Source organism: Heterodontus francisci, chromosome 4, assembly GCF_036365525.1.
Source record: "Heterodontus francisci isolate sHetFra1 chromosome 4, sHetFra1.hap1, whole genome shotgun sequence".
In the NCBI taxonomy this organism is placed as follows: Eukaryota; Metazoa; Chordata; class Chondrichthyes; order Heterodontiformes; family Heterodontidae; genus Heterodontus; species Heterodontus francisci.
The window spans coordinates 58,000,351-58,013,860 of record NC_090374.1 but is presented as its reverse complement, the minus strand read 5'-3'; the positions used below and the strand labels follow the sequence as shown (position 1 = coordinate 58,013,860).

At 42.0% G+C, this 13,510-nt stretch overlaps 1 protein-coding gene across 2 annotated transcripts in view; it reads right to left on the bottom strand.

Annotated features, from left to right (window-relative positions):
* Positions 1 to 13,510, bottom strand: part of rasgrf2b (Ras protein-specific guanine nucleotide-releasing factor 2b) — a 323,823-nt gene that overhangs the window by 173,597 nt on the left and 136,716 nt on the right. For both annotated transcript variants that reach the window (XM_068028824.1, XM_068028826.1), the window contains exons 6-7: positions 10,330 to 10,409; positions 4,786 to 4,979 (exon numbers count right to left, since the gene is read on the bottom strand). In XM_068028824.1, coding sequence (XP_067884925.1) covers positions 4,786 to 4,979; positions 10,330 to 10,409 — 274 coding nt within the window. The remainder of the gene's footprint in view (positions 1 to 4,785; positions 4,980 to 10,329; positions 10,410 to 13,510) is intronic.

Here is a 13,510-nt window from a genome sequence, read left to right as displayed (position 1 = left end):
AACCTACGGCCTCTATTAGCACTTTGATGTCTTTCAGGACCACTGCTAGGAGATCTTCCTTGCACATTATCAGAGGCTCTTTCTCCAGTACGTGATCACTTCCTTTGGCAAGAGTCACTTTCAGACCCACTATTAGAAATTGCATTGCGCTTTCTTCCCCTCCACTCTTTCACCCCATTCTGCCAGTCCATGGACCTTGCTTCTTGGCCATCATCTTGAACATTTAACCAATATTTAAACTTGCCTTTAGATTTTCCTGCACGTCCCACAATTGTTCCATACATCCATCTATTACACCCCTCTGGAATATATGTCACCCGAATCCCTACTCAGGACAATTGTCCTTTGGATGCGAAAGCTCGTTCTTGAGCATCATGATCCCTCACATTACTATCCAACCCTTGATCTACCTCATTCTGTTCCTCAAAACCTTCATCACAAAACACATGAGTATTTGAGGTACAAGGTACATCGTTTCCCTCTATCAATTGCTGAGATTCTGAGATTTTGTAATCAACCCCAATCAATTGCGGGAATGAACCTTAAGAGTTTGATTTCCATGCTTGATAACTACTGTATTACCATCACGACCGATTACCTTACCAGGGCCCTTCCATATCCTATGACCCTCTCTTTTATAATACACCAAATCTCCTGAATTAAATTCTGCCTCAGATGGCCTTATACAATGCAAAGAAATTTTCTCAGAGACCTCAGCCTTGATGAAAGCCTGCATGCAAAGCATTCAAATGTGGAGAAAAAATTGAACTAATTGTAGTATTTCCTGTACTGTCGCACAGTACAGAAGACAATTTGGGATCCGCCCATAGACCAATTGATAGGGACTATATCCTCCAACCATGTGAAGTGAACTCTTTGCATGAACCACTCATGCCAGCGCGATTGTCAACTAGCAGTCTGGCTGGTCAGCTAAGATTTTATGTAGCATTTCATCAACCACTGTATGATTCCTTTCACAGTGCCCATTGCTGAAAGGACTTTCAGCTGCAGTATTCATAACCATAATGTTTATGTTTTCACACATGTCTCTGAACTCATCATTGGCAAATTCCCCTCTATTATCAGTCAGAAACTTAGCTGGTGCCCCAAGTCCAGCCCCTATCCATTTCTCCATAATTTTGTCTAAAATCATCCTTTTGTCCTTGTTATTTATTATTGTAGAAAGACTAAATCGTTCTAAAAGACTAAATCTAGGTCTATAAAATATAGAATGAAAATATTCTTAACTTTGTCCCACACCTTTAAATCCATGGGAACTACCTCGTTAAAGTCACCTGCCAATGGAAGGCTGACAGTGGAATGTGATGGTGTCCTCTGATACTTTTTACAGATTTCACACTTTTCACTAATCTCTTCTATTATCCTTGTATACTCTTCATCAATCACACCTGCATCCTTTAGCAAGGTTTTTAATATCTGACAAGAAGGGTGAGCAAATTGTCTGTGTAACTTTAAAAGACAATTTGCTTTGTCATCTCTGATTTTTAACACCTGATGCCATTAATACTGTTCTAAAACTCTGACTAGAAACACCAAGTTTTGTTAAGGGTATACAATAATGCGCTGACTGGGTAAACTGCATATTCACCGACTTTCGAAAAACAATTGCCTTATCGTGCTCCATATCAAGTTTAATTTGTGCCTTTTTCATTGAAGGCTTACTCAACAGTAAAGGTATCTCACTGGAGACTATATCAGTTCTGATAAAGTGGCTTACTCCAGCTATTTTACATGGAATTACTACTCTCTTTAGTGACTTCTATGTGTTGTCATCACCAAACCTAAAGCTGGTAGTACGTTTATATTCCTTAACCTTGCATCAATCCTCACTACTAAGTGAATCCAGATAACATTGTAACCAATCAGTTCCACATACTGTCGACGTACAAGTACTATCCAATACAGCACAGTTGAACAAATCCGCAACTAACATATTCATCACAGGACTAAAACTCCTTGTGACTGGTACAATTTGTTCAGATTCATCAGTATCTTCCTCTTCTGCCTCAAAATTCTCTGCATCATGTGTTATTTCGAAGACTCTGCCCTTCCACTTCGGGCAGTTCATTGCCTAATGATACTTTGAGTCACATCTGAAGCACCTATTAACTGTTCCTTGGGCATTCCTGTGATTCATTTCCCAATTATTGCTGTTCCAATTCTGTCTTCCACTGTAATAGACCTGCTAAAGGTACTTTCATCCTCATTCCTCCTGTCTTTAACTCTTCCATTGTACTTATGACTGCTTCCAGTTATCTGGACCATTTTGAAATCTAGTAAACAACGAGTCCTCCATTCTTTGTGTCACCATAGAATGCCCTGTTTGTTCTACCAGGGCTGCAGGAAATGACTGTTTCCTGAGGAATTTCTTTAAGGCAGCAGACATTTGATTCAACAGGGAGTCTTTGTCCAAGAACCGAACCCCAGTTAGAACCAGGAGCCTGTCCATAAGCGACACCCTCACATAATCTAGCAATTTAAATGCTAGCACTGAACCAGGGATCTCCAAATTGAATTTCCTCAATCTTCTATACAGTCTCTTAAAGTCCATGATATATTCCTCCATTGAATAACCATCTGTTTTCCGAAATCTAACGGAGTCTGTCAATGCATCATACACTTTCAATAGGTCATCTTTCTTGTAAATTTCATTCAAGAATTCTAACAGAAGATCCAGCCCTTCATCAGTATCCAACTGACAAGCATCCAGTTCACAAAACACTTTACTTCTGATCTTACATTTGGTAGAAAGTAACAACGCCAAGGACATACCTTGATTTCTCTTTGGTAGAGATGTAACCTGTGTTCACATATCCACTTCATTCTTCCACTGGTCATATGGTTCAGACTCAGAGAACATCGGAGGGTAATCATACCCTGACAATTTACACTTGCTTTCTGCCATATTTTCCACAAAAGCACTTGAGATTTTAGTTTTCTATGTGAAAGAAATTCCTAGTTTCCAACCTTTAGCTTTAGGCAACCATCTTCTGCTACCATGTTAAACTCCAGAAAGCTTGTTATGAAAGGATAATTCTGGAGCCTATCTTTACTCAGTTTCACATTTATTGTACAGAGTAAAAGGATTACAAACATGTAGCTCATCACTCAACCCCTCCACCACTCTCAGTAAGTGTCTGCTTATAAGTGCTCAACTAAGACCCCAATTAACACCCTCCATCTGCATATAATCAAACAATTGATAGACAATGAACAGATTAACGTGTGTGTTTATTTATTTGTTCAGAGGATGTGGGGGTCACTGGCTAGGCTTACATTTATTGCCCATCCCTAATTGCCCTTTCAGAGGGCATTTAAGAGTTAACCACATTGCTGTGGGTCTGGAGTCACATGTAGGCCAGACTGGGTAAGGATGGTAGATTTCTTTCCCTTAAGGGCATTAGTGAACCAGATGCATTTTTACAACAATCAACAATGGTTTCAGGGTCACCATTAGACTAGCTTTTTTAAATTTATTTTTTATTTATTGTTATTTAGACATACAGCACTGAAACAGGCCCTTCGGCCCACCGAGTCTGTGCCGACCAACAACCACCCAGTTATACTAACCCTACAGTAATCCCATATTCCCTATCACCTACTGATACTAGGGGCAATTTACAATGGCCAATTTACCTATCATCTGCAAGTCTTTGGCTGTAGGAGGAAACCGGAGCACCCGGCGAAAACCCACACAGACACAGGGAGAACTTGCAAACTCCGCACAGGCAGTACCCAGAATCGAACCCGGGTCCCTGGAGCTGTGAGACTGCGGTGCTAACCACTGCGCCACTGTGCCGCCCTGATTTCATTTATTAATTGAACTCAAATTTCACCATCTGCCATGATGGGATTTGAACGTATGTCCCCAGAGCATTAGCCTAGGCCTCTGGTTACTAGTCCAGTGACACCACCACTACTCCACCACACCTCCCCATATGCATGTGCGTGGTAGTCACTGAATTTTATAGCAGTCAAACTCTAAGAAAATAAGAGAATATATACATCAGATACTCTGGTTATAATTGCTTGTGAACAACATTGGTCATGAAATTACTGGGGATAGTTTTCACCTTCACTGCCTGGGTTTACTCTGGCAGATCGGATTACCTGTCCTTTGCAAAACCTGCTCGACTTTGGAATCAATGGGATGAAAATTGGATGTGTCCTAGAATGGACAGGAGATCCAAATATTGCCAGATTGCCACCCAGTTGCGAAGGTGAAAATTACCCTTACTGTGTACGAAGATTTGCTTACAAATGCTTGATATTTTCATATCAGATTACTTTTTGTTATTTTAACAGACACATCAAGCAATTTATTGCCTCTGGTACAATAGTGATGAAACAAATTTGAGACCTAAGTGCTAAGTGCTCATACACTTATCTTCGCATAGAGTAATTTTGAGGCTAATGATAGAACATTGGGAAGTTAGGTTTCCAGAGAAATAATAATACTACAATTCTAATAAATTAACCAGTGGAAACCAAAACCACATTTCTTCAGCCTCGACTGACTGCGTCAGAAACCATAATATTCTAATGAGACATCACCATCATCATCAACACAGGACCCCTGTCAGTCAAAAAACTTGATTGTCATTAAGTTGGTTAAATTTTGGTTACACAGCAATGGCAACAGAGTGAAGTATTGGGTTTTGTGGAGCCTCTGAAACCCAGAGGTCTACACTTGACACCCTACATGGCTATGCCTGTGTATCTGATAAGCTACACCAAAAGTTCATCATCAGAGTTGAATTTTACCTGAAACATTGGATATGTAAGAAAGGTCTCCAACATCCGACCCTCACATGCTGGGTTTGATTCATACTGTTTCAGCAGCTTGTCGAAATCTCTGTTTTGCTTACAGTTTGCTAATACCTGCAGACTGTACTGGTGGTTCCTGACAAACTCTTGGTAAATATTCAGCATTGGTAATAAAATGTCAAATAAGTCAGCTGAAAAAGGAAACAAAACCATTACATTTAATCACAGCAGTTATTTCACACACTTTTACAGCAGGAACCACATTATTTGGTATCCATAGGAATGGTATGATCTGCATCATTTTAATATCTTCTAACTCTGTAACAACTAGAGAATACTTACTTACATCTTGAAAATTCATAACCTATCTGAAATGCTTCATTGAGACACGATTTCCGAAGTTGTTCTGTTTTCAGTTAAACTACAACCTGCTGTCATTTTGTTCTTTCGAAGAACCTCAGTTTTTGTTTGTTAGAAAGGAAATGGATTGGCTGTGCCTGAATAACACCAGGATGTCATAAATACTGCCTGAAAGAATGTTGCAACTTTGCGCAAAGCCTCAAAAAATACAATATTAATTCTTAACCATATGGAACTGCCTAAAATTTATTTGGTGTACTTCAAAAGGAATCCTGCCATTTTGTCCTGATAAAGTAAAAAAAAATGGTTAAATGACCTTTCCCCCCTTTCTCTCTTCCCACACTAGCGGCTGGATTTAACGTTCCCGCCGCCAGGAGCAATGGCGAGTGAAAAAAATGGCAGCTCGCACATGCAGGCCGTGCGCCACCATGCTGCCACGATCCAGCGCGCGGTGGCTCAAGATAATAGGCCAGTTTGGCTGCGCTCCCCAATCACATGGTGAGGGCGGGCTCAGTGTTGCTGGCAATGGAGTCAGCTGCCCCTGCACAGGGGCAGGCACCATTTTTAAAGGACAACCAGATTTGCTGCTAATCTTAAATATTTAAATTCGTACCACCCCCCAGTACATTGCAAAAAAAATCGCCCCTTTGCCCCCCCCCATAACACTTGCATATAATAGTTACCCTCTACACCCTACCCCACCACCCCCACCAAAACACTTACATGGAAGATTTGTCCTTCCCCCCACCAACTGTTCAAAACATAGCACTCAGCCCTTCTCTCCATCCCAAACACTATACATGCTAATTTGACTGCGTTACCAATCCCCCACGACACTAAAAATCCAAAGTAACTCCCCTTCCCCACCTCAGTGGCGCCAGCTTTCGCTTAACGGGAAAGTGAAGGCCTGAGAGTGCCGGCTGCTGCATTGAAGATCCCAGGCAACTGGTAAGATAGCTGTCAATTCTATTTAAATGTATTGATTTACTTTATTTAAATCTTTAAAGTCAGGTCCCGTCACCCAGCAGCAGCAAGGCTGCCACGGAGCCTCGCCACCGCCGGGAAGATCGGGCACGGCACTCTCAGCATCGGACTCCGTGGCGGGCCACTACTGATACGGTCTTCCAGCCCCCTCCGCCATGGATCCCAAAGTCAGGACCTCAACAAAATTCAGCCCTAGATTTGTTTCTCCCCCTTCTGGAACTATATCCAAATTCTTCAAGCATGACGTTGAATTTCAGCCTCCTATTTCATCTTGGGGTCATCACTGCCAAGTCATTATTCCTCCTCACACTTGCTGTCTGCACATCGAGGACTACTGTTTTGTATTCTGTATAGAATACAAAAGCAGGCATGTAATGCTGGAACTGTATAAAACCCTGGTTGGGCCACAGCTGAAGTATTGTGTCACCACATTACAGGAAGGACATAATTGCTCTGAGAGAGTACAGAGGAGATTTACAAGAATGTTGTCAGGGTGTGAAAAATGCAGCTATGTGGAAAGATTGGAGAGGCTAGGGTTGTTTTTCTTAGAACAGAGGAGGCTGAGGGGTGACTTAATTGAGGTGTACAAAGTTATGAGGGGCCTAGATAGAGACAGGAAGGACCTGTTTCCCTTAGTAGAGAGGTCAATTACCAGGGGGCCCAGATTTAAGGTGATCGGTAAAAGGATTAGAGGGGACATGAGGAAAAGCTTTTTCACCCAGAGGGTGTCTGGAATTTACTGCCAGGATCGGTGGTGGAGGCAGAAACCCTCAATTCTTTTAAAAGGTACCTGGACATGCACCTGAAGTGCTGTAACCGGCAAGGTTATGGACTAAGTTCTGGAAGGTAGGATTTGATTGGGTAGCTAGTTTGTTCAGCCAGCATGGCCACGATGGGCTGAATGGCCTCCTCCTATACTGTAATTTTTCTATGGTTCTATGGTGTTGATATCAGCCATCTCAGTTTCTCCAACCTCCTTACTCATTGTAATTCATCTCACTTTAAACTTGCAGCACTTCATTCCCTCAGTTCAAACGTTGGCATCACCAGCAAACCTGCTGAGATAAAACAGGGTTGTTGTTGTCTGGTAGAAGGGCTCCTACTGTGCTGAGGTCAATTGCTAATTGCTATCTCCCCGATGACTCCTCGTATTTCTCTCTGAATCATGACTTCACTATCCAAAATTAAGCCATTATTTCTCAGACTGTGACCTGTCTCATCTCTTCTGGAGATTTTCGCCCCACTGCATCCAACAACTTTGTACAGCCTACTTCTACCTCCTTTCCAAGATGCACAAGCAGACCAATAGCAATATAGTAGACCAATTCTTTCAGTTTCCTTCTGTATCACTGAGCTAAGTTTCTCTTATCTCAAAAATGTCTTCCCCCCCACCTCCACCGCACCCTTGCCCAGTCCCTACCTACTTACGACTAAAACTCCTCTGGTGCATTCGGCTACTTTAACACTGTCAGATTCTTCAGCCCCAAACATTGTAGGAACATAGGGTCCACTTCTGCATTCGGCACCTGGTAGTTATCCTTCCATCAAAACAACCAGGCAGAAAAATCAGGGTAGCAGGAAATTTGGACAGTTCATTTTCACAAGAGCTCGTTCTGAAAATGAGCCTGAAGTAGCACACTGGAAATAGTAATTAGTGCAGGGTCATTCCTACTTGACAGAATTTGTAGTCAGCATGTAAACGTGACCTTTTATTAAAGTGTATAAGGCACATCATGAATATACCAATACAGTCATCACAGTATATTTGAACATTCACCAATGCCTTTGTTTTCTATCATAATCTCCACAGTATACACATCAAAATGCAACACTTTACTGTTTAGTGATGTAATTGTGTTAGCCTAAAGTAAATGACACCAATAAGTGAGTGGTTGACAGCCAAATTTCTAAAAGTTAACAATTTACTTAAATATGCATCTTTTGTAAAATTAGGAAAGCTGATAAATAGTCAAGGCCCACAGTACAGCTCACCACCAAGGTTGAAAAGAGTAGGACAGAGGTGGAATAGTGGTTATATGACCCTGGGATTTAAAAGCCTGTAGAGGGAGAAAACTGAGGAAGTGAGCTGTTCCATGGTTCTTAGGCCTTAGAACAGAATGAGTAGAATGTCTGATGAATCCTGATTTCAACACAGCGAGGATGTAAGATAAAGAAAGAATGTGTAGAAAGACATGTTTGCAACAGGAGCAAAAATGTAAGAGGAGTAATCATTAAAGTGGTTCAATAAACTAAAAAGAGGAAAATAATTGCAATAGAGGGAGAGATTGGAAGCTAAAGGCCTTTAGAGGTCATCAGGAGGAGAGGTACTTTTGTAAAATATTAGCGATATAGGCCTGGAATTCCCAGCAACACCAGGGCAGCAACTGCCAGTGACTTCTGTCACTGACTCCTCTGTAGTGGGGTCCATAAAAAGGGACCTTAAATGGGGTGTTAGGTGGGTTGGGAGCACATCTGCAGCAGCCCCCACTGATGAGACCACCTGACGTTTACTTGACTGGAGAGGAACTAGGTCCCCTCAGTGCCTCCTCCCCGCCCTCTCAAAAGAGGTAAATGGATGTCCTCTGTGTCAGGGGTGACATGTAATGCAAAATAAAAAATTTCTCTCAGTTTCAAAAGTCCAAGTCCTTATCACTGCCTGGTCCCCATACTGGGCCCCTCTTCCTTCTGGTGCTGGAGAGGGACACCTGATGGGACCAAGCATACTCACCAATATAACACCAGGTCCTGAAGGAAAGTGAGTATAAGAACTCTCAATCTAGGTAACGCCTCCCCCTCCCCCCACCTCTAATGTCAATGACCTTGTAGGGAGAGGCAGACGATCTGCCTCAGAAGGACATCTAGAAACTATAATCCAAGTCCAAGACCTAGAATATCCGGGTCCAGAACCTCTGTCAAAGTTACGGTAGGCGTCTGCTGCAACAGCTGAGGCATTTCACCTCCAATAAAGAATAATGGATGAGATGAACTAAGACAGGATTTGTACTTTATATTGTTAATATATGATGCGAGCAATTCTCCAAAATTGAACTACTATCAAGTAGCTTCATCCAATTGGACAAGTACATTGGAAAATTAGGGTATGATTTAACTTAATGGTCAGAAAATTGTGCACAGCTTGACCGAGATTCTCAGATGAATTCTTGGTGGGTGAGGTTCCAGCACAGCTGGAAAATTACTCGTCATAAGTCACAAGTAAACTCACAAGTTGTGTCCAATGGTTGGAAATCTAGTTTGCTCAGTAAAAGTGATTACCTGCAATTTAAACAGAAAGCTCTTCATTTTCTGATCTGGACCAGAATACTTGTGCAAGAAAGAATATGCTACTTCCCTCTGCCATGGCTGTGCCATTGCTGGCTGAGTTTGTTCTACTCATCCATTATTCTGTTGGCAGATATGTTTTTTGTTTGTCTTCTGTTTTGTGTAATCAATAACATTTATCTTTCCTTGGTTTAAGTCAGAAAAACAGCTGATGGATTGTAAATGAATAATACGATACACCGTTGAGGGGCACAGGCTTTACAGAGTCATATAAATTTTTTATATAAGTCTACCATTTTCATTGCTTCAAAGTTAGCTGTTGTATAAAGGATAGGTTGTGACTGGCAGTGTGATATTTAATAATTGTGCTGGTAGATTTTCATCTTTACTGTCTGGGTGTTAAGTATAGCCTGGGCAGAGCACAGAAAGGAAAATGTGGCAGGCAAGATCGCACAGAATCCAATGGAAGGAAAATCCTGGCGGGTTCCGTTTCCAGCATGCAATCCACCCAGACACATTTCCTTTCTGTGCTCTGCCCAGATGCTGTTCAACACCCAGGCAGTAAAGATAGCTGCATGCTACAATAAATATCCCTATAATCAGGTTGATCAGATACTTGGCAAGTGACAAAGTCTCATAAATTATGGTATCCTTGTAAATAGGAAATATTTATCTATTTGTCCTATCGCCAAAGGGAAAAGGTAATAAATGTAACTTTTAACAAATAACCCAACAAAGTTGATGTTAGTTGTCACTGTGATTTTAACCCCCAGTAGTAATACAATTTTTAATCTTCACACAAGCGTAATAAATTCAATTACCTTTAAGGAGCTGACTGACAAATTGCAGCTTATGCTCAACCATACTTACAGCACTTTTCAGCATGTTTTCCCAGTCTGTACATTAACCAGTTCTTACCTAACACCAGTGTAGGCCAGTTAGCTATCCGTGCTTTTAGTCCTTGGTAAAATATCTCATGAAGGAACATAATTGTTTCACTGAAAGAAAATATGTCAGAAAAAACAGCATTATAATTTGATTATCTATGAGGAACAGAAACCTATAAGGAATAAGTGTGTTGTGTGCAGCTTAGGGTCAGTGGCAGCACTCCTACCTGAGTTAGACAGTCATAGTTTCAAGCCCCCCTCCCCTACAGAGATTTGAGCACATAATCCAGCCTGGCACTCTAGTGCAGTACTGAGGGAGTGCTGCACTGTTGGAGGTGCCATCTTTTAGCTGAGATGTTAAACTGAGGCCCCATCTGCCTCTGCAATGGACATAAAAGATCCCATGGCACTTTTCAAAAAAGAAATGCAAGGGATGTTCTGGTAAACATTTATTTATCGACCAACATCACTCAAAAGCAACCTGTTATCTGGTCATTTATCTCATTGTTGTTTGTGGGATCACATTATGTGAAAATTGGTTGCTACATTTCCCTACATTATAACAATGACTACACTTCATTGGTTGTGAAGCATTTGGGGATATTATGAGGTCATGAAAGGTGCTATATAAATGCAACATTTTTCTTTTGTCACAATACAATCTCCAAATGACACAGGCATGTTTCATAAAGACAATGATCCATTAAGTAAGGTGGGAGGGGTCTCAAGAGAAAATAACTTAGAAATAAATGCTCGAGCATCAGCAGACTTGTCAACCATATAGATCCGCAACCAACTCTGTCTTCACCAGATATCAATGCATATGCAATTTTCAGCAAGAACCCTGGCTGACTTTTTTCTTCCCTTCTCCCTGACAAAGGTCACCCCTATTAATCATCCCATGGTAGATCTGCTAATTCAGCAGGAACCAGGGATTGAATTTGCAACCTTCCTAATATGCAAAGCTCAGTTCCACACTGAGTAGTGCTTTTACCAATACAGGCATCAGGAGGAATATCACCTTTGAATATTCTAAGAGGTTCATTGCAATATAAGTATTCTCTGCAAAGGCCAGCAACATATTCCAAATCCACTATCTACAACTGTTGTACGAGGGGTTTGCCCTTCAAACGTATTCTTAATATAACATTCCTTGTTATTTGACTAGAAACATCCTTAAAATAGTTTTAAAAATCTTTACATGTATTTTTCACTTCCATGAGGACTGAAGCAGTTTATGCATGTCAACAAAGTTACAATTAATATGTGTGAAAAGCTCTACAGTCCCTCAGAGTTCTCAAATTCTACCATTCTCTTTATTCAGCGGTCCTTACTGTTGCAGATATTGGAAATAACTGATGCCTAAGTAAATGTTCCCTTTTAGCTGAAATTCCAATTTTTGCTGTGTACTTTATTTTGTTCTACTAATGGACAGGGTAAAACATGAGAGCAGAATGACAGGTTAGGGGGAGTGGCCCAAATTAAGTGTTCTTTATACAAACACACTGAGTATAAGGAACAAATCGAATGAATTCTAAGTGCAAATTCAACTTGGAGGGTATGTCATGATAGCCATTGCTGAAACATGGCTGCATGACGATCAGTACTGCAAACTAAATTTACCAGGTTCTAAGGTGTCCAGGAAATACAGGGAAAATGGTAGAGGGGAAGAAGTAGCCTTCATGATTAAGGATGAAATCACTTCAATGATAAGAGAGGTTATAATGAGAGGTAAGCAGGCAGTTGAACCTTTCTGGGTAGAATTAAGAAATAGAACATGATCTAAGACTGTAGTGGGAGCTGTGTTTAGGCCCCAGGTAGAGGCTGTTAAATGGTACATTGTATAATTGCAGAGATTAGACAAGCACGTAGCAAAGACAGAGTGATTTTATTGGGGTATTTTAACTTTCATGTAGAATGGGATAAGCAGACCAGCACATGTCAGAAAGGTACTGAATTTCTTGAGTGTGTCCAAGATAGTTTTCTGCAACAATGGACAGGATTTTTATTTCAATGCAAGGGCGTGCTGGTTTCCTAATGTGAAACCAGCATGCACAAATTTTAAGAGGCTCTGCTGAGAGCCGGAGGGGCCAACCTGCCCAAGATCACTAAATGGCCATTTAAACCACTTAACTAGCTTGTTGTCAGCTCGTGAAGGGCCAGTTCTAAATTTGGACCCACGCAGGGTCCAAACCACAACAGGGAGGAGGTGCAAACAAAGTGGGAAACCACTCAGAACAGCGAGGTAGAGGCATGAAACTCCATCAAAGAGGGAAGGCTCAGAGAAGGCCCTCATTCACAGGAAACCAGTTGTACAGTCAGGAGAATTATCAGTCATACCTCCTCACTCTTGACAAGGGCATTTTGGGGTGGTGACAGTGCGGTGGGGGGGGGAGGGGTCTGGTGAGGGAGGGGGTTGTGGCTTTGAGGATGTGGACAGGTCCCTCTGCTTATGGGCCTCATAGATTCATGAGACAGGTATTCAGGAAGACTATACATTCCAACAGAAAGGAAGAAAGGACATGGGATTAAGCTACTCCAAGATAGGATCAACTAATGATGAGGAACAGCATCTGCAGGAGCAGAGGCCGACCCTGGGCAACAGGGATGCAGGGGTCAGGAATGAGGAACAAGAAGGCAATGAAGGTGATACCCTCATCCAGAGGGTCTACCTCCAAAGGTGAAGCTGCCTGGACATAGCGGAGTTTCAGTGCTGCAGAAGGCTGTGCCATTCCAAGCAGATGGTAGCTGACTTGTGTGAACTCATTGAGGGTCATCTGAGGGTCCGCAGGAGCCATCGCCATGGCCTTCCCATGACTGTAAATGTCATAGTGGCCTTGCATTTTTTTCCAACCTGGTCCTTGCAAGCAGCAGCAGCAGACCTTGGTGGCATCTTGCAGGCAGCAGCACATCATTGCATCACAGAGGTAATGGAAGCTCTGTTTGAGAGGACAGGGGATTACACTGAATTCAAGGTGGATAGCGGCACTCAAGGTCAAAGGGCAGTGGATTTGCCTCCATCACCAGATTCCCTCAGGTGAAGGGATTATCAATTGCATCCATGTGGCCATCAAGGCACTGACTGACCAGCCAGGGAGATTCCTCAATAGGAAGGGATTCCACTCCCTAAATGTTCAGCTGGTCTGCGACCACAACAAGAGCTGTTTGCAAGTGTGTGCATGCTATCCTGGAAGCTGCCATGACGCCTTCAC